We start from the raw sequence: 24599 nt of genomic DNA, 5'->3' as shown, positions 1-24599 counted from the left end.
ATATCTGGCAAACCTGTCCTTCAAGAATAAAAGAGAAATTAAGACTTTTCCAGATAAACAAAAACTGAGAAAATTCATTACCAGTGGGCCTGCTCTACAAGAAATGCTAAAGGGAGTCCTTCTGGATAAAATAAAAGGATGCTAAAAAGCAGTTCAAAGTTGCACAAGGAGGAAAAAAAAGACCTTTGGTAAAGGTAATTTCATGGGAAAATAGGCCAATTTTATGGTGTTTTTTTGTTTATAATTCTAGTTGTGCCCTACATGATTTAAAATGACAAATGTATAAAATAGAATTATAAATTTATCTTAATTGGGCTAGTAATGCATAAATATGTACTTTGTGACAATAATATGGGGGGGGGGGTCAATAGTGAACACAGCATGACCAAACTAAATGATGTCGCTGAGAAGCATTCAAGAGAAAAGAATGCCTGCACTAAATAATCTGACATACATGAGGGCAACAACTCCAACAAAGACCTAAGCAAGTGTACAACCCCATCTGGATGGGTGTAGGCATACAGGTATACGGGCAGGTACAAGTGTACATGTGACAACAGACAGAAGTACTACTATATGTATGTGTAAATACAAATATGTGTGTGGAGGCACATTCATTTAAGATCCAACTATGGATACTCCTCAGACATAATTAAACACCTTCTGAAATCGGCTTTCTAGGTTTTAAAGCTTAATGTAGTCCACAGAGTTCATGTTCTACAGCCTAGTGAAGTGAGTAGCATCTTGGGTCTTAAAAGCTTGTGAGCAGCCATCTAAGATAAAACTATTGGTCTCTACTTGACAGGAGCAAAAGAACAAGAAGGTAACCAAAATCTCAGAGTAGAAACAAGTTTACAAGGCTGACATGAGCCATGACCTCATCTACCTGAGACCAGGAGAACTAGATGGTGCCTGGCTACCACCACTGACTGTTCTGACCGGGGTCACAATAGATGGTCATGGATAGAATGGGAGAAAAATGTAGAACAAAATTCATTCTTTAAAAAAGTCTGGACTAACTGGATCAGTTGGGGCCAGAAGACTCCCTCAGACTATCACCCTGAGACACTCTTTAAACCGTAAACTGAAACTATACCCTGAGATCACCTTTTAGCAAAACAGCAGAGTGGCACACAAAGGATATTACCTGTAAGAACGGTGCTGTACTAAAAACCATCTGTATGAAACAAGAAGGTCAACATTTACTCTAAAACAAAGATGAGAAAATAAGGGGGCAATGGAAATAAAACAACCAGGAAACAGAATGTTAACACATTGTGAAAAATATAACTCACTGAACAATTTGTGTGGAAACTGTCAAACAGGAACCTAACTTGCTGTGTAAACCTTCACCAAAAACATGATAAAATACTTCTAAAAATAAAGGGGGGAGGGGGAACAGCTAGCCAAGAAAGCCAAAGTGACTATATCAATAGTAGACAAATTCAAGGTAGATAAATCAGACTTTAAGCAAAATCTGTTGCAAGACACAAAGGGTATCATATAATGATAAAAGGGTCAACTCATCAGGAAGATACAACAGTTATATATGTACCTAATACTAGAGCCCAAAAATAGATGAAGCAAATACAAAACTGAAGGGATAAATATACTACTTTCCCTAATGAACAGAATATCTAGAAAGAAGATAAATTAGGAAATAGAAGATTTGAACAACACTATAAACCAACTAGACCTAACAGACATACATAGAACCTCAAAACCCATTGCTGTGGAGTCGATTCCGACTGATAGTGACTCTATAGGACAGAGTAGAACCGCCCCACAGTGTTTCCAAGGCTGGAAATCTTTTACAGAAGCAGACTGCCACATCCTTCTCCTGTGGAGCAGCTGGTGGGTTTGAACCGCCAACCTTTCAGTTAGCAGCTGAGCGCTGAACCTCTGTGCCACCAGGGCTTCTTATATATAGAACACTCCACCCAAGAACAGCACAATATACATTTTCCAGTGTACGTGGATCATTCTTCATACTTTAAAAAGACTGAAGTCACTCAAAGTCTTCTCTGACCACAGTGAAATGAAATTAGAAATTAATAACAGAAAGAAAACTGGAAAATACACAAATGTGTGGAAATCAAACAACACACTGTTAAACAATGAGTCAAGGAGACAAATCTGAAAATAGAGTTGAATGAAAATGACAGCACAACATACCAAAACTTATGGGGTACAGCAAAGAAGGTGCTCAGACAGAAATTTACAGTGGTAAATGACTACATTGAAAAAAAAAAATCTCAAATAACCTAACGTTACAATTTGTGGAAACTGAAAAGAGCAAACTGAGTCAAAAGCTACCGGAATGAAGGAAATAACAAATATCAGAACAGAAATAGAGAAAAACAACAGAGAGAATCAACAAAACCAGAAGTTGACTCTTTGAAAAGACCAATAATATCAGCAAACCTTTAGCTAGATGGACAAAAAAAGAGTGGCTACCAGGGATGTGTGGGAGGGAGAAGTGGGGACTTACTGCTAAAGGGGTACTGAGTTTTTGTTACGGATGGTGAAAAAAATTGGAAACAGATAGTGGTGAGATTAGCACAACCGGCTGAATGTAATGAATGTCACTTGTACGTATAAAAATGGTTGACATGGCATTTTGTTACGTAAATTTCACAAAATTTTTTTTTAATGCTAAATGTTCTTAAGGTAAAAAGTAAACAACAGACAGAAACATGAGACTCAAGGAATGAAGGAGAAGAGCAACAGAAATGTTAAAATACCTGGGTATATATAATAGACTACATTTTCCTCTTAAGTTTTTAAAATACATATAACTTCTCAAAACAAATATTATAACATTGTCCTTTTGGGTTTTCAATGTATGTAGATATATATTGACAAAATTACAATATAAAGGAGGAAGGTAAAGGTTTGTACGGTTTCTACATTTCACTTGAAGTGGTAAAATATTAACTTTTAAATAAACTATGAAAAGTTAGCTATGTATATTGTAATCTCTAGTGCAATCACTAATACTAAACAAAAATAAAATCAGTAGGTAAAACTAAAACAATGCTAAATTTTTTTCAAATAATTCAAAAGGCAGGGAAGAAGACAGAGGAAACAAGCAAAAAACAATAAAATGGTAGAATAATATAATTACATTAAATATAAATGGTCTAAACATACCAATTAAAAGACATTCTCAGGAGGTGGAGCCAACATGGTGCTATAGACAAAAGCACAATGCCGTCCCTCTGCAGCAAAGACCCAAAAAACTAAAACAGATACAAACATCGATCCTGGAACCCTAAGTACCAAATGAAGGAATAAAGAACTTGATCAAGCACCTAATGGAATAAGAAACTGACAGGGAACAGAGAATGAGGAGAGCTACGGAGTGGAGTTCCCATACCAGCTAACGTGGCTGGATTCACCATCTTGCAACAGCCACCAAAGAACTCAGATGGAGTACAGGAAAGCAACTTAATGGAGCTCCCAACAGGAGATAGAGTACCCAGTAACCAGGGATACACACTCCCCACCCCGCCAACCTTCTTCCCTCTACATGGCCTCTGCTGCTTGCCAACAGGCCGTGGTTGCTCGGCCAGAGGGACACTAGCTCACTGCCGCTGGGGTCTGCCCTGCCTCCACCTGCCTGCTCTTTCAGTGCCATTTTTTTTTGTTTTGTTTTGTTTTGGGGGGGTGTTGTATTTTTGGGTTTTGATAGTTTTTTTGGCTTTTTTTTTGGTAGCCTCTCTCTCTCTCTACCTTTCCTCCTTTCCTTTTTCCTACCCAGCTAGCCCTGTGTGCCAACCCCTGCTCTTCTTGACAGGCTGTGATTTTTTGGTTTGTTTGCTTTTTTTCTTCTTCTTTTTCCCTGTTTCTCCTCTCTCTCCTTTCCTTCCTCCCGCCCACCCAGCCCTGTGTGCTGCCGTTGCCCCTTCTGGAGGGTCCATGCCGCACAGCTTGGTTGAAGAGTCACTGCGCGCGGCCTCCCCGGGTCTGTGCTGCCATCACCAACCGGCTCCCTCAGTGCCATCTGATTATTTGTTTTTTGGGGTTTTTGTTTTTTTGTTACTGTTTATTCTCTCTTTCCTTTTTCCCGTCCACCGAACCCCGTGCGCCGCCCTTAACTTCTTGGTGGGCTGTGCTGTACTGCTCGGCTGGAGAGCCTCTGGCACACGGCCTCCCCAGGTCTGCACCGCCCCCACAGGCCAGCTCCCTGAATGCCATATATTTTATTTTTCTTTATCTCTCCCCTTCTCCCTCCCACCTAGGCCTTGCACTGCCTCTGACCCTTCCTGACAGGCCGTGCCATGCCACCTGGCAAGAGAGACGTCACCTTGACGCCACCACAATTCCACCCTGCCCCCAACAGCCGGCACCCCCACAACATATTTTTTGATTTTTCATTTCTTCTCTCTCTTTCCCTTCTTTGCTTTCCTTTTTCCCACACACCTAGTCCCATGCGCCACTCATGCTGCTGCTCAACAGGCTGAGACACACCACTAGACTGGAGAGCCACCAGCACACAGCCTCACTATGTCTGCCCCACCCCCACCCACCAATCCTACTGCACCATCATTTTATTTACTTCTTTTTACTTCATTTTTTGCCTTTAAAAATTTCTTTTGCCTTTCTCCTTTCTCCCAGCCGCTTAGCTGTGCACATCACATCCTCTCCTTTCCTTCCTGCCTGTCTGCACCATGTGCCAAGTGCCACACCCCTGAGTGGTACTGATGTGGTCCCCTGGACCCTACACTGCACTTTAAAGATCATATAAGAAAAATAGGGTCAATTCTAGAGGCCCTAATACACGGCATTAACAGGAGCCAAACCATAACTAACAATACACAAACACCAGAAGATAAGTTAGATAACTGGGATCTTCTAAAAATTAAACACTTATGCTCATCAAAAGACTTCACCAAAAGAGTAAAAAGAGAACCTACAGACTGGGAAAAAAATCTTTGGCTATGACAAATCCAACACAGGTCTAATCTCTAAAATCTACAGGAAAATCCAACACTTCTACAACAAAAAGACAAATAATCCAATTAAAAAATGGGTAAAGGATATGAACAGACACTTCACTAAACAAGACATTCAAGTGGCTAACAGATACATGAGGAAATGCTCGCAATCACTAGCCATTGTAGAAATGCAAATCAAAACCACAATGAGGTACCATCTCACCCCAACATTACTGGCACAAATCAAAAAAATAAATAAATAACAAATGTTGGAGAGCCTGCAGGGAGATTGGAACTCTTATGCACTGCTGGTGGGAATGCAAACTGGTACAACCATTCTGGAAAACGATATGGTGCTCCCTTAAAAAGCTAGAAATAGAAATACCATAGGATCCAGCAATCCCATTCCTAGGAATATATCCTAGAGAAATAAGAGCCGTTACACGAATAGACATATGCACACCCACGTTCACTGCAGCATTGTTCACAATAGCAAAAAGAGGGAAACAACCTAGGTGCCCATCAACAGACAAATGGATAAACAAACAATGGTACATACACACAATGGAGTACTACACAACAATAACAATGATGAATCTGTGAAGCATCTCACAACATAGATGAATCTGGAGGGCATTATGCTGAGTGAAATAAGTCGATCACAAAACGACAAATATTGTATGAGACCACTACTATAAAAACTCATGAAAAGGTTTACACACAAAAAGAAACAATCTTTGATGGTTACGAGGGAGGGGAGGGGTGGGAGAAAAACACTAAATAGACAATAGATAAGTGGTAACTTGCGTGAAGGGTAAGACAGTACATAATACTGGAGAAGCCAGCACAACTTGTCCAAGGCAAGGTCATGGAAATTCCACAGACACATCCAAACTCCCTGAGGGACCAAATTACTGGGCTGAGGGCTGTGGGAATCATGGTCTCGGGGAACATCTAGCTCAACTGGCATAATATAGTTTATAAAGAAAATGTTCTACATTCTACTTTGGTGAGTAGCATCTGGGGTCTTAGAAGCTTGTGAGCAACCATCTAAGATACTCCACTGGTCTCACCCTGTCTGGAGCAAGGGAGAATGAAGAAAACCAAAGACACAAGGGAAAGAGTAGTCCAAAGGATTCATGGACCACAACTACCACAGCTTCCACCAGACTGAGTCCAGCACAACTAGATGGTGCCCGGCTACCACCACCAACTGCCCTGACAGGGATCACAATAAAGGGTCCTGGACAGAGCTGGAGAAAAATGTAGAACAAAATTCTAACTCAGAAAAAAAAAAAAAAAAAAAGACTAGACTTACTAGTCTGACAGAGCCTGGAGAAACCCTGGGAGTATGGCTCAGTAATGAAGTCACTCCTGAGGCTCACCCTTCAGCCAAAGATTAGACAGGTGCATAAAACAAAACAAGACTGAACGGGCACACCAGCCCAGGGGCAAGGATGAGAAGGCAGGAGGGGACAGGAAAGCTGGTAATGGGGAACCCAAGGTTGAAAAGGAGAGAGTGTTGACATGTGGGGTGGGCAGCCAATGTTCTCTTAATTGTTTAATGAGAAACTAGTTTGTAAATCTTCATCTAAAATACAATTAAAAATGATATTAAAAAGATACTGTCAGACTGGATAAAAACAATAAGACCTAATTATATGACATCTACAGGATACTTTAAATATAATGATATACATAGGTTAAAAGTAACAGGATGGAAAAAGATCTACCATGCAACACTAATCAAAAGAAGTTGAAGTGACTATATTAACATCAAAGTAGACTGCAGAATCAGGACAATTACTGGGAATAAAGAGGGACACTACATAATGACAGAGCCGTCTTCCCAAGAACACATAACAGTCCTAAATGTTCAAGCATCTAACAACAGATCCTCAGAACCAACAAAATCTGACAGAACTAAAAGGAGAAACAGACAAATCCACATTTCACCTGGCTACTTCAAAATTCCTCTCAGTAACTGATAAATAGAATGTCAGTCAACAAGGATATAAAAGCAGTATGCAACATACAGCATCAACTCACTTGACCTAATTATCAGTAATAGAGCACTCGCCTAAAAGCAGAATACACATTCTTTTCAAGTGCACATGGAACATTCACCAATGCAGACCAAATCCTGGTTCATAAAACAAACATTACAAGTTTTAAAGAATTAAAGTCATACATAATACGTTCTTAGTAAGGAAATTAAAATTAGAAATCAGTAACAAAGTTTTTAAATCATCAAATATGTGGAAATTAGACAACATGTTTCAAAATAATCTCATAATTCAAAGAGGAAGTCACAAAGGGAATTAGAAAATATTTTTTTAACAAACGAAAATATATCAAATTAGGGGGATGCAGCTTAAGTAGTGTTTACAGGGAATTTTACAGCACTAAATGCTTATGTTGTGGCGCAGTGGTCTACAGCTCAGCTGTTAACCAAAAGGTCAGCGGTCTGAATCCAGCCGCTCCTTGGAAACCCTACAGGGCAGTTCTACTCTGTCCTACAGGGTTGCTATGAGTTATAATCAACTCGACGGCAATGAGTTTCTTTTTTTTAATGCTTATATTAAAAAGGAAAGTTTTAAAATCAACCATCTAAATTTACACCTTAAACTGGAAAATAAAACTAAGCCCAAAACAAACAAATTAGAAAAAAAATCAAATGAAACTGGAAAAAAGTAGAAAATCAATTAATCTAAAAGCTGATTCTTTGGAAAGATCAATACAATAGCAAATCTCTAGCCAGACTGAACAAGAAAAAAAACACAAACTGCTAGTATCAGAAAAAAAGAGAAGGGACATTACTACAGACCCCATACCCATTAAAAGGATAACTCTGGACTCATAAATTCAACAATTTAGATGAAATGGGCTAATCCCTTGAAATACACAAACTACCAAAATCTGCTGAAGACGAGACAGATAACCTGAATAGGCTTATTTATTGAAGAAATTCAATTCAAACGTTCCAACAAAGGAGACAAGACTGAGTTCTACCAAGCACAGATGGAAGAAAAAAAATCTGGTCCAGAATTGAGAAGACGGAACTGATGAGAACGTGGAGCATCTAGAACGCTGACATATTACTAGTAGAAACACAAACTGGCAAAGACGTTTATACAAAGTAAAACCCTATGACTCAACAGTTCCACTCTTGGGAATTTATTCAAAAGATATGAAAACTTATGTTCACACAAAAACCTGTATGCGAAGCATTTTTTATAATCACTAAAATGTGGAAACATCTCCAATGTCCTTCAGTAGTTGAATAAACAACTGGTACAATGGAATATTACTCGGCAATAAAATTTAATTAACTATTGATACATGCAGTAGTACAGATGAATCTGAAAGGCATTATGTTATGTGAAAGAAGCCAGATTCAAAAGGCTGTAGATACTGTGACTCCATTTATGACCTTCTGGAAAAGACAAAGCCATGAGAATGCGCCCGAGGTGGGTCAGAGCTGGTGGTGTGGGCAGGGTTGCACTACCAAGGGGGAGCACTAGGGAAGTTTGTGGTGTGATACAGCATCGAAACACAAAACTCCACACACTCCCAGAAAGGGATCTTCTGTATGTAAATTTCTAAATGAACAGAAATTATCCTTTTGATCAAGAGTTGGTGAATGGGACTCTGGATTTCTAGGTGTACATGCTGGTGGTCGTGTCCGCCCTAAGCATCTTAACCCTGAGTGTGGGGCTGGTGGTCAGACAACTGGGAAGGTTCTGGAAGATGACAAAACACAGGAAAAAGTACTACCTCCAAGCCATGCAACCAGTGCTGGCTGCCTAGCTGTCCCTCTGCCATTGAAGGAGATGCTATGGTTGGAAAAAAAAAGTTTTTACCATATGATGAACCTTAAAAACATCAAGCTACATGAGAGCAGGCAGACACAAAAGGTCAGTTATTGATGATTCCACTGCTGTGAAGTATCTGGAACAGGCAAATCCTTAGGGACAGAAAGTGGATCAGTGGTGACCAGAGGGAGGTGGGAGGGCAAGTGGGGAGTGACTGCTGGTATGTACGGAGTTTCCATTTGGGGTGATGGAGAAGTTCTGGGAACAGATGTGGTGATGGTCACGCAACATTGTGAATGTGCTTAATGCCACTGAACTGTACATTTAAAAATGCTTAAAGTGGTAAGTTTTATGTGTATTTTACCACAAAAAAACAAAAGCAAAAAAACAGTTTTCACTTGGAAAGGAATGGGGAAAAGCGAGATATGCATGAGCTTGATGTTTTTGTTGTTGAGAATATACACAGAACATACTGAAAATTCCCACACGTACAATTCAGTGACATTGATTACATTCTTTGAGCTGTGTACCCATTCTCACCCTCCTTTTCCAAGTTGTTCCTCCTCCATGAACAGAAACTCACTGCTCTCTAAGTTTCCTCTCTAATCTTTCAAGTTGCTGTTGCCAATCTGACCCCGTACAGACAGATCTTAAAAGTGCACAATGCTCAAGGCAGACATTCTTACTAATTAAGCTAAACTATTGTTTGGTTTTAAGAAGGCTTCAGGGGATATTTTTGGTTTAATGTTTAAGGTTTAAAGATTATCTCAAGGCAATAGTTTCAGGGGTTCATCCATGCTCCAGAAAGTTGGTATTCCATGAGAATTTGAAATTCTGTTCTGCACTTTCCCTTTTCATCAGGATTCCTCTATAGAATCTTTGCTCAAAATGTTCACTAATGGTAGCTGGGCACCATCCAGTTCTTCTGGTTTCATGGCACAGGGGGCGGCTTTTCAGAGAGGCAATTAGCCACACATTCCATTTTCTCCTTCTATTCCTGACCTTCCTTCTTCCTCTCTTGCTCTGGGTAAATAGAGACGAATTCTTCTTTGGATGGCCATTTGCAAGCTTTTAAGACTCCAGGCAGTACGCAATGAACTAGGAGGTAGAAGAGAAGCACTACACATGTATTAGGCCCGTTAACTGGGATGTCCCATGAATCCATGACCCTAAACCTCCAAACCAAGGAACGAAACGTTGTATTTAAGCAGCCTCAGCAGCTTTTTTCTTGTTGTTGTAAATATAGCTATCACAACTTTTGCCAATTCACCTTTATCAAGTGTACAGCTTCTTGACGGCAATTATAAATTAATCAGCTGTGCAACTCTACCCTTAATGTGATTTTTCCATCACTGTAAACTGAAACTCAGTGCCCAATAAGTCAGCTTCCTTTATAAAGGAAAGTGGTCTTAACCTTTGTGCATTCAAGAATCCTTTGGACAATCTGGTTAAGAGATAGAAAGAAGATGCACCTACTCATCCACCACTACCACATAATGTGCATAGTTTGCAAGGCATTTATAGATACACTATACACCCTTAGGCCCAGGTAGAACTTCCTGCTTCCATCTCTTTAAGCAGATAGGCCTGTTGGAACACTAACTCATCAGCTGAGTAACAGTTCCTCTATGGCAAAACTAACTTACAGTGTTAGAAACCAAAGCACTGATTGCCTGGAGTAGGGAAAGGGTATTTTGACTAGACCGAGCACAGGAAACTTTCTGGGGTGATGAAAATGTTCTGTATCTTCCTTGGGATAGTAGTGACACAGGTGTATACGTTCATCAAAACACTCCAAAATCTACACTTAAAATACCTGTATTTCATTGTATACACATTATATCTTCATAAAATGAGGGTTTTTTAAAAAAAATTTAAACATGCAGTTATGAGTACAGTCACAGGGTATCAGTATCAATCACCAACACATTTTAAAAAATTCCAATCAAATTTTGATTTTAGCTATTATTCCAAATATTTTAAAGTTCATCTGGAAGAATAAATGCTTAAGAACAGGCAAGATCATTAAAATATATAGAAAACTTCAACAACAACAAAAAATGGGCAAAGGACATGAACAGACACTTCACCAAACAGGACATTCAGGCGGCCAACAAATACATGAAAAGATGCTTGTGATCTTTGGCCCTTAGGGATGCAAATCAAAACTATAATGAGATACGATCTCACCCCTGCAAAAATGGCATTGATCAAAAAAAAAAATGCTGGTGAGGTTGTGGGGAGACTGGAACTCTTACACATTGCCAGTAGGATTGTAAAATGGTACAACCACTATGGAAAATGGTATGGCGCTTCCTCAAAAAGCTAGAAACAGAAATACCTTACAATCCAGCAATCCCACTCCTAGGTATATATTCTACAAATATAAGAGCAGTGACACAAATACACATATACATACCTATGTTCATTGCAGCATTATTCACAACAGCAAAAAGATGGAAACAACCTAAGTGCCCATCAGTGGATAAATGGATAAACAAATTATGGTACATACATACAACTGAATACTACGCAACTATAAAGAATGAGGAGTCCACGAAATATAACATGGATGAATCTGGAGGACATTATGCTGACTGAAAGAAGTTAATCACAAAAGAAAAATATATGGTCCTACTATTTTAAAAAGTCCGGAACAGATATATACACAGAAAGCAACATTCTTTGATGGTTACCAGGAATGAGAGGGAGAGGGAGGGAGGATCACTTTCTAGATAGTAGACACCTGTTATCTTTGGTTATGGGACAGGCAATCCCAAATATGGGTGAAGTCAGCACAACCTGACCAAGGTAAATAAAGACACTAAGAAGTACACAAGAAAAAGGGACAATTTTGGTAAATTATATAAATTTGTAACAACAGTAACCACCACCAAAAAATATGTGTGGTTATGTAGAAAGATATGTATGAACATATGCATACATCTCAACGCGTCTGTCAGTTTGTCGTACTGTGGGGGATTGTGTGTTGCTGTGATGCTGGAAGCTATGCCACCGCTATTCAAATACCAGCAAGGGCACCCATGGCAGACAGGTTTCAGCTGAACTTCCAGACTAAGAAAGACTAGGAAAAAGGACCCGGCGGTCTACTTCTGAAAAGAATGTCACTGAAAACCTTATGAATAGCAGTGGAACACTGATACAGTGTTGGAAGATGAGCCCCTCAGGTTGGAAGGCACTCAAAACACAACTGGGGAAGAGCTGCCTCCTCAAAGTAGAGTCAACCTTAATGACATGGATGGAGTCAAGCTTCTGGGACCTTCATTTGCTGATGTGGCACGACTTAAAATAAGAACAGCTGCAAATATCCATTAATAATCAGAACATGAGATGTACAAAGTATGAATCTAGGAAGATTGGAAATTGTCAAAAATGAAATGGAATGCATAAACATTGATATCCTAGGCGTTAGTGAGCTGAAATGGACTAGTATTGGCCATTTTGAGTCAAACAATCATATGGTCTACTATGCCAGGAATGACAACTTGAAGAGGAATGGCGTTGCATTCAACAAAAAAAAACATTTCAAGATCTATCCTGAAATACAACACTGTCAGTAATAGAATAGTATCTATACGCCTACAAGAAAGACCAGATAATATGACTATTATTCAATTATGCACCAACCACTAAGGCCAAAGATGAAGAAATTGAAGATTTTTAGCAACTTCTGCAGTCTGTAATTCATCAAACATGCAATCAAGATGCATTGATAACTACTGATGATTGGAATCTGAAAGTTGGAAATGAAGGAGGAGTAGTTGGAAAATATGGCCTTGGTGATAAAAACAATGCCAAAGATCGCAAGATTTTGCAAGACCAACGACTTCTTCATTGCAAGTATCTTTTCTCAACAACACAAACAGCGACTACACACATGGACCTCCCAGACGGAATACACAGCAATCAAACTGACTACATCTGTGGGAAGAGACGAGGGAAATGCTCAATATTATCAGGCAGAACAAGGCCAGGGGCCGACTGTGGAACAGACCATCAATTGCTCATATGCAAGTCCAAGTTGAAACTGAATTAGAACAAGTCCACAAGAGCCAAAGTACGACCTTCAGTATATCCCACTTTAATTTAGAGACCATCTCAAGAACAGATTTGACACGCTGAACACTAATGACCAAAGACCAGAGAGGAATGACATCAAGGACATCATACATGAAGAAAGCAAGAGGTCATTAAAAAGACAGGAAAGAGAGAAAAGATCAAAATGGATGTCAAAAGAGACTATAAAAGTTGCTCTTGAACATAAAGTAGGTAAAGCAAAAGGAAGAAATGAAGAAGTAAAAGAGCTGAACAGAGGATTTCAAAGGGCAGTTCGAAAAGACAAAGTATTATGACGTGCAAAGAGCTGGAGATGGAAAACCAAAAGGGAAGAACACGCTCGGCATTTCTCCAGCTAAAAGAACTGAAGAAAAAATTCAAGCCTTGAGTTGCAACACTGAAGGATTCTACAGGGAAAATATTAAATGATGCAGGAAGCATCAAAAGAAGATGGAAGGAATACACAGAGCCATTATACCAAAAAGAATTGGTCGATGTTCAACCATTTCAGGAGGTAGCATATGATCAAGAACTGATGGTACTGAAGGAAGAAGTCCAAGCTGCACTGAAGGCATAGGCAAAAAACAAGGCTCCAGGAATTGATGGAAGACCAACTGAGATGTTTCAACAAACGGATGCAGCACTGGAGTACTCACTCATCTATGCCAAGAAATTTGGAAGACAGCTACCTGGCCAACTGACTGGAAGAGATCCATATTTATGCCTATTCCCAAGAAAAGCAATCCAACTGAATGCGGAAATTATCAAACAAAATCATTAATATCACACACAAGTAAAATTTTGCTGAAGATCATTCAAAAGCAGCTGCAGCAGTATATCGACAGGAAACTGCCAGAAATTCAAGCCAGATTCAGAAGAGGACATGGAACGTGGGATATCATTGCTGATATCAGATGGGTCCTGACTGAAAGCAGAGAATACCAGAAAGATGTTTACCTGTGTTTTATTGACTATGCAAAGGCATTCGACTGTGTGGATCATAACAAATTATGGACATTCTGAAGAATGAGAATTCCAGAACACCTAATTGTGCTCATGAGGAACCGGTACATAGATCAAGATGCAGTCATTCGAACAGAACAAGGGGATATCGTGTGGTTTAAAGTCAGGAAATACGTGCGTCAGGGTTGTATCCTTTCACCATACCTATTCAGTCTGTATGCTGAGCAAATAATCCAAGCTGGACTTTATGAAGAAGAATGGGGCATCAGGACTGGAAGATGACTCATTAACAACCTGCATTATGCAGATGACACTACCTTGCCTGCTGAAAAGTGAAGAAGACTTGAAGGAACTTACTGATGAAGATCAAAGACCACAGCCTTCAGTATGGATTACACCTCAACATAAAGTAAACAAAAATCCTCACAACTGGACCAATAAGCAACATCATGATAAATGGGGAAAAGATTGAAGTTGTCAAGGATATCATTTTACTTGAATCCACAATCAACACCCATGGACGCAGCAGTCAAGAAATCAAAAGACACATTGGATTGGGCAAATCTGCTGTAAAAGACCTCTTTAAAGTGTTGAAAAGCAAAGATACTACCTTGAAGACTAAGGTGTGCCTGACCCAAGCCATGGCATTTTCAATCGCCTTGTATGCATGCGAAAGCTGGACAATGAATAAGGAAGACCGAAGAAGAACTGACGCCTCTGAATTGTGGGGTTGGAGAAGAATATTGAATATACCATGGACTGCCAGAAGAATGAACAAATCTGTCTTGGAAGTACAACCAGAATGCTCCTTAGAAGCAAGGATGGCGAGACTACGTCTTACATACTTTGGACATGTTATCAGGAGAGATCAGTCCCTGGAGAAGGACATCATGCTTGGTAGGTCAGCGAAAAAGAGGAAGACCCTCAACGAGATGGATTGACACAATGGTTGCAACAACGGGCTTAAGCTTAACGATTGTGAGGATGGCGCAGGACCGGGCAGTGTTCCGTTCTGTTGTATACAGGGTCTCTATGAGTTGGAACCAACTCCATGGCACCGAATAACAACCTATATAAGTACGGCAGCTCTCGACCTGTTCCTGTTATAAACGGTTCAAGAACAGCATCTGTTAACACTGGTGGAGATTATAAATCATGTGCCGAGGAGGCACAGAGCTCTTCAGTGGTGGTCTTCTCTGGAGAAAGCAACATAGGGGAATTTTGCTTTCAACAAAAAACCAATTTTTATATACATATTTTTATTTTACAACAAACACTTGTATTTTGTTTTCCTGATTTTTTGAGGAACAAACTTTGGGCACAACACAAGTTCTACAAGTGTTGCAATTAATAAAATGCCTATTATGGAAAATACTGAAACGCTAGGAGACAAGGTATGGCAAATAATGTGTTCTATAGGTGTTTGATTGCGTAAAGTACGCAGACATAAAAACCTCTGGCCGTACAAGGTTTCAGACGGCCAGCACCAACAGTGAAACTCCTGGCCAGGCTGGAGTGGCTTCCCCAGGATGTGCCCCTAAAGCACATGTGGGCCAAGTTTTGGAGGCCTCGTGCTCTGTCTGTTCCATAGGCAGTGGTCAGCTACCACTTCTGAAAAGGTGTGTGGCTCCAAGAAAGCAGTGCTTCTTAGAGGACTTGGTGTCGGGTGGTTTAGGGGACAGGTGTGCAGGCTGAGAGAGGAAGGGCTGATGATGAACAAGGCCATCAAGAAATGGACAAGCTTTCACACCCACATGCTGGAGAAGTCACAGTAGTAGAACACCCGATGAACAGATTTCTTCAGAGAACAACTGTTTGAGGCAGTAATTTCACACATTTCAGTGGGTCCTTGGTGGGAAATCAACCACTTGCACTTTTCAACGTGGCCAGCAAGCAGGGGTTTGTGCGGAAGCCGGGGGAAGGAAGCCCTTCACGTCTCCCTGCCTCTAACAAACCACAGTGGACCCAGCAGACGAGGACTCGGCCAGATTCAGAGAAAGGAGGCACAGGTGCCCCCGAGTGGGAAAAGGCGCCATGGTACCTGCTCCACACAAGGCTTTTACTGGAATTGTGAGCGGTTTGAAACCAGTAAACCCACAGGAAGCTTCACCCTGCCAGTTGTCTCCTGCAACACCTTGTTCTTTCTCAGACACTGTCTTGAGCAGAAACTGTGGCGACACCACGGCTGCCTCCTCAGTCCATCCACCTTGCCAACTCAGTCTTTTTCCGGTCACTTCTCAGATCCCACTCTGTGGCACAAGCTCACCATCCTATGTTGGAAAAACCAAGAGAAGAGCCAGAGCTCTCTCGCTGCCACAGGGCTGACAGCCTGGTCTCTGCAGAGCACACGCCCCAGCCAGCCATGGGGCCCGGCAGGAAGCCAGCCGTGGAGGTAGCTCCTGACAAAGCTTCCCACTCAGGGCCTCCTGCTCAGACGCAAGCGTCTTCACGGGCCCTGCCATCCTATCACCTCACGGAGAAGCCAGGTTGTCCTGTGCAGCAGAGCTGGAGCACAGATCTCATGTCCTGAGGGGACGAGTATGACGTGGCATCGGCTTGCAGACTGTTACAAAAAACACTTGAGACGTCTCATGAGTTGTTGCCTGCTAAACTGCCCTGCTTTCCTGAGAAAGCTCTCACTGTGGGAAGACCAGTCTCCTGGGGGGAACTGTCCCCCAGCCAGTGGACAGCTGGATACGTGAGGAGGATTGTATTTGGGAGAACGTAAACTGGCAATCCCATCAACGATGTAAGTCAGACCTGGCGCGTTGGACGAAATCAGCTGGGACGCAGGGAAGGCCTTGTTAGAGCACTCAGGCTCAGACACACCGTGTCCCCCCATGAGGCTGACGCCCCCCATGCCTTTGGGGCCGTCTGCCTGCGTGACGGCCGACGCAGATGAACAAAGTCAGTAAACACTGCTCTTTCACCTCTGCTCCCCACGTGGAAGCTGCACTCCTCCCAAGGCTGCACGAGGTTCCTACTCGTTTTCTTCATTCTCCAGAAGCGCTCAGCGGCTATGAGACGGTCGCGGACACAGCGGCCTCAGCTTTTACGCTGTTCCCACCATGGCACCACCCACGACCAGTCGGCCCACGTGCAGGGGCCTCAGCCTTCACGCTTCCCACCACAGCGCCACCCGCGACACGTCTGCACGGTGGGGGGTGGGGGGCGAGGGGGCAAGTGCAGGGGCCTCGGTTTTCACACCGTTCCCACCACAGTGCCACCCACCCCAAGTCAGTCCCTGAGGATTGCACGGGGAGCTCCTGAAGCTACAGTTCAACCCCGATTCTCACAACGGGGAGAACTTCAGTTTCATAACGCGCAATTCTACTTCCCTTTATGGATAAAGAGTACAACAAAATTAGTCACTTTTATTTAAGAGAAACATTAAAAATTAGTGTGCAAAATTAAATTTCATGATTAAATACACATAAAAGTAACATGCATACATTACATCAAAATCCACAAAGTTAGCTGATTACAGGACAGAAAAGAACAGACACACTGAGAAAATTGCTGCTATGCAGATTTTAAATGTCTGCAACCTGAAATCAAAAACAAAATCAGTCTCTTTGAAGGGAACTGAGGAGAATTAAATATATACCTCAAACAGTACTAACATCACAGAGCCCATAACCTATTTTGCTTACCAAACGTTAAAAAAAAAGTACGTGCCCTTCATTCCCAAAACATAAGGGTGTCGCTATCCTTACAGACGTTGGGAGGGAAGACACGAGAGTGATGGAGGCTGAATGCTGCCCAACGGGGACGTGGGGCGCTGTGCTGCAGCCCACTTCCTGTGCTCCACATCACACGGCATTTTTCTCCAAGGTCAAGGTTAACTCTCTGCATCACTTTGTTCCTCGAGAACCAAAGAGGCCACCACACCCTCAGGGAGAGGAGTGGCGTCCCCGGGGCCTTGTGTTTGCTTCAATTCCAACAGCGCACAAAGACACGGGACGCACAAGTGTGCACATACCACACACGGCTACAGACACGCAGAGACCACGAAGAGAACTTACAGCAGGGACCCGGCCGGGTGGTGCTCTCTGACAGAGTGGATCTCTGCTTCATATTCAGACTGGAGAAGGAACTCCCTTCTGCCCTAAGGCTGCTGCTGGTATTGTTACTCTACTTAAATCCTGTTCTGCTGTAGGACTCACATCTACACTTGTCGTTTCCCTAAGACGCAGTGATGTGATGGAATCTGCTGCCAAAAACAAGCGTCCAGGCGTCTGCCCCTCCTCAGCCCCGACTTCCGTGTGCGGAGGCGTCGTGGGTGTGAGATGCAGTGAACTGCTAAGCTAACTTCACAGCTGAACTAAAAGGTGACAGGTGGCAGGCATGAGCTAGTCACCGCCGCAGGGCGTCACTGTGGCTGACAGCCACTCTGTTCTTTAATACTGGAAGTATGACGCCTGTCTCAGGAAAGCAGACCACCACGTATGGCTTTGAGGCTGGGGCACCAGGCAGCCCCAGGCCACTGACTGGTGTGCGGCGCGCGGGCCCAGGAATGCAGCGACAGCCTGGGAGCCCGTGGGCAACGGCGCAGCATCCAGGCTGCGCGGCTCACAGCTTGTCGTCGGTCATCTCCAGGAACTGTGCGTACACGTCCCGGATGCACTCCCCCTTGGGGTTGAACAGGAACTTGTAGTAGCTGCCGTCGGCACAGATGGCTGCAACAGAGGGAAACCCCTTACCCACGGTTCCTTGCGAGCGATGCAGGCAGCTGGTCCCTGCTGAGCTCGCTGCAGACAGCTGGCCACCTGCCTCCCTCAGCCGTGCTCAAGCCAGAGTGACCTGTTGGCAGTGCAAGTGGACCCCACACCTGACTGAGCACGGACCTGCTCCCAGCAATTCCTGGGGGAAACCATGGGGGGTGGGAGCTGACAGCATCCTAACGGCTGTCCAGGCCTTGAGCACCACCAGGGGTCCTGGGGCTGGATGGAGCCGTGCACCCGAGCAGGGAGGGAGGACTGCTCACCAATGACAGCGTTGGGCTCTGTTCCAAAGGCACAGATGCACGGAGAGCCTGAGGGGACCTGGAATTTGGAGAAGCTCCACTTGGAGCTGAAGTATTTCGGGAGGAAACTGGCAGACGCCAAACTGTGAGGATAAGGAATAATGAAAACGCAATCACCCTCACATAACCAAGTTACCAAGGCACAGAAGATCCACCTGATTAAACCAAAAATCCTGTTAAAAATGTCTTCAATCCAATATGACCTTAGCCTTGTGGTGTTTTAAAATTCCGTTTTTGTTTTTATTCTTTTATTCCTCATATGATAAAAGTCTTTAAAAAGGGTTTTGTAGTAAACAAGAAGCCATCCCCAGAGCGTTATCCCAGCGGAACTACAGGGCAGTGACAACCCATGGCTTAGTACCCAATAATCTGTCCTGTTTCCAAGCCTCAGCAAGGATCAAGTGAACAGTGGAAAAGACTCCAGCCTGGACTTCTGGAATTAATGATGTCCACGATAAAGAATGGTCAACCCTTTGATTTTGGTCTTCTCCCACCACCGGACTTCCTCAGACCCACCTGGACTGCTTATTCCTTTTTGGATCTTCAGCGGCAAAAATGTGCACCGTGCCGTGGTCACTGGACACACAGATGAGGGACGCGTCCTGGTTGAAGTTGATGCTGTGGAGAGAGGAGCAGGGAGGTCTACACACGACTCCCACCCGGCGTGTGAAATCCTCGTGAGACCCCCCCCCCGCCACGCCCTGTAACTCCAGATGGAATGGGAGAACCACCACCTCCAAGGCCCTTTCATGAACGAAGGGTCTCCATGGAGGTCAAAGCCACAGGTCAACTCTGGGCGTGGCTCTCAAAGCAGCAGGAGGCTTCCTCGGCCTGGGCGATGCGCTGAGCAAGGGGTTCCTTGCAGAGCAGCCCTGGGGACAGGGCCTCCAGAGATTCCACCTGCTCTGCCCCTGTGGGGCCCAGCTCCATTCTGTGGTCAGCTTGCTGATGTGGCAGCCACGGCCTGTGGTGGTACTGGCAGCCAGCAGCCTTTGTCCTGAGCCCCGCAAATAAACGCACTCAGCTTACGGACTAGCTCCACTCCCACCCCACACACCCCGTGCAGGCCGAGGTGCAGAGGGCAAGGTCTTCCTCCGAGTGGGGACTGAGCACGGTGGCACTGTGGTCCCCGGGGCTGTGGCACACCAGCCTTGTCACAGAAGGCATTCCGGCTCTGAATTACAGACGAACCAACAAGGCCCCCATCATTTGCCTTAAAATACTACAGACACGTAAGCAGGAGAAGTGGTGAAGCGAAGAAGTACAAATGGCAAGATACCAGCAGTGCTGAAGCAGGTAGTGGGTCAAGGTGATTAGAAATAATAGTCTTGCTATTTCATATACATTTTCAACTCCCCAATATACACAGCCGTAACTCATCCCGAGAGCTGAAGCCCAACACCCAGCCACAAGGTGGACACAGGGTGGCCGTCCTGGATCCTCCCGATGCCATCCCAAAGCACTCATCTCCTCTAGGGAGACAGACGTGGACACTCACCAGTAGATGTTTGCTGCCTGGGAGCCTCTCCGCAGCTCCTGGATCAGGTGCCCTGATGAGGTATCAAATATTCTTATAAGCGTCCCCTTTGAAAAACAGTGAAGGCTTTCATCACTAGAGGCTCACGGAGCCGGCAGTCCACACAACCACCCACTCACACTCTCTGCAGCTGCGCCCTCCCACTGACCCACATGGCTCACAGACCTGGCCCAGGTCACTGTCCAGGGAAGTGTCATCTCGGTCACAACCCGACGGACAGTGCGACCAAGCAACAGAGTCACTCTGCCGTCAGAGGGCGAGGCCACTGACGTGGGACCAGCTCCTCTGCTTCCCTGAGACCCTCTTGGATGTCGGATTCCTCAGAATGGGCTCCGTCCTTTTTGTTTCAACATCTCCCCAGAGTCCGGGAGAGTCCAGCGGACTCTGACGGGGTGGAAATGTGGCAGCTCAGGGGGAAAGCGACTTGACAGCATCTGTTAAGATAGAACCCGCACCCACCACCCCGCAGTTCCTCCTCTGAATAAAGAGCTAGGGTGTGGTCCTGCATCTGCTTGTCTCATCCCTGTTCTCAGTCAAACTTCTCAGACTTTGCAGCACATTGGTTTCAGAGAGTTGGAAACAGCCCTGGTCCTTCAGCACAGATGGCCTGCAAAGCCCTGGCCTTGCCTCCCCCATGAGGGCACCGCCCAGCCCACAGCCCGTCCGTCGTCCGTCAGGGAAGGACATCAGGACAGTCTCGGGAGGGGACACAGGAGTGTCTCCAGGGCTGAGCTCACCTTCTCAGATGCCGTTGCAATTCGCGTCCCCTGAAGGTTGAGGGCGACGCAGCTCAGGACGCCCTCATGTGCGGGGATGTCCACGGGCGGCTTCTCAGTGCTGGCCAGGTCCACAAGCTGCACGTGGCCCGTGTGTGTGCCCGGGAAGGCCAGCAGGGAGTTGTTGCTATTGGGGCACAAGACACACAGACCTATGGAGACAGAACACCCACGCCTGACTCACAACGGTTTTCAAAATCCTGATATCCACAACCAGAACCCACTCCTTGCCCCCCAGCCCTAAATAACAATGATGACAATAATGATAGTTCTGGGGCTCTCATCACAAAATCACAAAATCAGTTTGAAAACCATTCATGGTGAAGGGCATCTGAAGACCACGCAGAGCTGCCCCTTGCCGAGTGTTCTGAGGAACATGCCTGACAGATGGGGGAGACGGGGCCCCGGCAGAGGGCCCCACACACAGCAGCTTCAAGTTGTCCTGCGCCATCAGCTGGGTGGTTTCTGTCCACGCAGGGGACTTAGCTGTGCCCGAGGTCTCGCGACTCCCATGAGGTGTGCTGTCTTCTGTCCAGGAACCTCCCACACTGAGGTGGGGATCCAGAACAAGGACGAGCTTTGCTCTGTAGCACTAGCTCTCCCTCTCCTTCTCCTGGCATACGACTTCACAGACCTTGATTCCATGTCTTCAGAAGGGAAGACCTGCTCCCTGGACTCCTGACCCAGCTGCTCAGCAACACCCAGGCTGACGCCACCAGCTCCAGGAACAGCGGCCCACACGAGGAAGTACTTCCCACCCCGTCTCCTCAGACCATGCCCAAGTCCCTCTACACGAACGCTTCCACTGTCGCGACACTGCTCAGAACTGTTCCTGGGCCACGTTATCAGAAATCAAGTGATGGTCCACGTGGGCTATTCTCAGGCTCGCCCCCGGCCCGTCGACACATGCTGCCTGCCCCCGGCCAACACCGTGCCGTCTCAATCCCTGCGGCCCCACGCTACCTCTGAAACCAGGCTCAGTGAACCCATCAACTCCGCTTCTTTCTCGAGATTGGTTTGCTATTTCATGTTTTAGCTCCTTTGCCTTTCTATATGAATTTTAGAATCAGCCCGCTGATATCTACGAACCCTCCTAAGAGGCGAGAACATCTTGCACACGCACACAGAGGCCCTCACGCGGGCAGAAGCTTGGACCACAGATGGCCACCGTGTGTGCACTTTGAGGTCAGCCCACTGCTACACCTGACTGAGCACCCACATAGTTTGGTGACAGCAGCAAAGACGCAGACGTTCTGAACAGCCACCAGACAGATGCACTGGGACCAACCGTGCACCAAGGCACCGAGAGGCAGACAGACCTCCTCCTCTGCTCCTGCTGGGATGGCCCCGGGCTTCCTGCTGCTCTAGGATGCGACCATCACGCTCTCGCACATAAGGACCAGACGAGATGGCGCGCAGGGAGGAGTATGGCCTGAGAAAGGCCAGCGGGTCGTCTCTGCGCAATGATGGGAACCAGCAGTGCAAATCCAGACCTCCGGAACCCCCCCCAAAAGGAGAAGAGAAAGAGCAAGAACAGGCAAACGGCACAAAGCCTGTGCCCTCGGCGTAGCTGAAGACAAAAGGCCCAACTTCAAATCACCCACAAGTATAAAACCAAACACCAGATCCTGGTGGGCTGCCCCTCACCCCCCCCAGAAGTGTGTTGGGGACGCCTGTGGGGAGAGGGAGGAGGGGTGCTGGCAGAGCGCCTCACACTGGTTCACCAGCCAGAAGGAGCAACCCACCTGGGGGAGAAACACGGGGCCGTGTGCAGGTCACAAGCAAGCACTTGCAGGCACACCTGCAAGGGAGGAAGGCCGCCCCCACAGAGAGCCGGCGCTGCCGGGCCTGGAGCCAGCGCTCGCACACTGACACCACTTCGGTCTTTAATGCAAGGGACTGGGCAGCCGCACCGTGGACAACGTGGACAGTCCAGGCACTTTAACACCCGTATAGCCCCATGGCGGGGGGCAGGGTGCATGTGGACGCCACGAGAGCAGGCACATGTTTCCGTGTCAGGATTTGGGGCTTCGCCTAACACGAAAATCAGAGGAAAGGGTTTCACTGATTTAAAGGTAGACGTTTAATGTTTAAAAACTTAAGACTTAAACCTACTAAATTTCTCAATACAATAAACAGCCAATTAAAAACAGGTGAGAGAACTGACTAGACGCTCGAGGAGCCCTGGGGGCGCAGTGGCTGAGCGCTTGGCTTCTAACCGAAAGGTCAGCAGTCTGAACCCACCCGCCGCTCTGCAGGAGAAAGACGTGGCCGTCTGCTCTGTCAGATTACAGGCTTGGATGCCCCCTGGGGTGGTTCTACATCTGCACATCTCAAAAGGCAAAGCTCGGGGGTCAGGTCGACAAGGTGGCCAGGTACAGAGAGTCACGAGAAAGCATTTTTGGGTGGCGAGACCATTCTATGTCTCAACTGTGCTGGTGGTTATACAACTGCGTACAGTGTCCAAAATTTATCGATTAAAACTTAAAATCAGTGGATCTCCTCAACATAGCTGGAGACAGGGGCAAAATCGAAACAGAAATTAAAGTACAAAACAAAGTCAGCCAACAAGTACTTCTCAGCCCAGATGGAGAAAGGACGTGAAGGCTCTAGACCAGAATCCAGAGGCCCCAGCGAGTAGACATGCTCCCACCTGGCAGCTCCCAGTGGGCTGGAGGTCCAGGTGCGAGCAGGGGAGGGCTGATGTCACGTGAAGGCCCCCCAGATGCTGAGGAGGACTCAGGTTTACCAACCACTAACCAGCGGGAACTGGGGTGAGCTAAGCTGAAGGTGGAGCAGGCCCGAGGGAAGGGGCAGGAAAGCAAGGAACATGGATCCTCCCACAGCCTGACCGGCCTGGCGCGTTGGCAGGGTGGCTGCTCGGACAGACCCTCTGCAGGAGGAGCACCATGGCCGAGACTCGCCGCCAGGGCTGCTCGTCCTCAGACCTCTTACCTTTTGGGTTATAGCAGGTCTCAAAGACGTGCAGCTGGTGGGGATTGTGTGTGAATGTGAAGACCTTAATCATGGAGTCCAAAACCACCACAATCCTGAAAGTAAGAACATGGTCAGACTTCCTGCCCCAAAGTGAAACTCACACATTCCGCAATTTTGTTCCCATTGTCCTGGAGCTTAGAAACACCCCAAGCACCACACGGAAAGGACCATCCCTGAACTAAATCACATGAATTTTCACCCAAACATTTGCTGTGGCTGAGCCTACCACAGAAGCTTGCAACACCGTCTTCCAGGCGTAAGAGTATGGCTACCTGAACTTTCTGACGCTTAAAGAAATGTTATCCTCAAACGTCTCGTCTACACTAAGTAGAAGACACAGAAATAACGTCTGTGTGCTCGCGCACGTCTTGATGACGTAGGAGAGTCCGAAAGCAGACGGCTGTGACGCGGCTCTGCATTTGCCTCATTCAGGGCCCTTGCACATGGACGCCATGGACGCCACACACC

General features: G+C 45.5%; 1 protein-coding gene across 3 annotated transcripts in view; it reads right to left on the bottom strand.

Annotated features, from left to right (window-relative positions):
- Window positions 1-17110: 17110 nt before the first annotated feature.
- The window catches only part of WDR45B (WD repeat domain 45B), a 12535-nt gene continuing 5046 nt past the window's right edge, over window positions 17111-24599 (bottom strand). The window contains exons 4-9 of one of the 3 annotated variants that reach the window (XM_004374073.3): window positions 24090-24184; window positions 21096-21286; window positions 20320-20405; window positions 19338-19439; window positions 18783-18904; window positions 18225-18474 (exon numbers count right to left, since the gene is read on the bottom strand). In XM_004374073.3, coding sequence (XP_004374130.1) covers window positions 18368-18474; window positions 18783-18904; window positions 19338-19439; window positions 20320-20405; window positions 21096-21286; window positions 24090-24184 — 703 coding nt within the window. In that variant the 3' untranslated portion in view covers window positions 18225-18367. Of the gene's footprint in view, window positions 18475-18782; window positions 18905-19337; window positions 19440-20319; window positions 20406-21095; window positions 21287-24089; window positions 24185-24599 lie in introns of all 3 variants that reach the window. The other 2 variants (XM_023729173.1, XM_023729174.1) reach the window with 2 other exon arrangements.

This window comes from Trichechus manatus, unplaced genomic scaffold, assembly GCF_000243295.1.
Source record: "Trichechus manatus latirostris isolate Lorelei unplaced genomic scaffold, TriManLat1.0 scaffold00028, whole genome shotgun sequence".
NCBI classification, from domain to species: Eukaryota; Metazoa; Chordata; class Mammalia; order Sirenia; family Trichechidae; genus Trichechus; species Trichechus manatus.
This window is presented reverse-complemented; position numbering and strand designations above follow the sequence as displayed.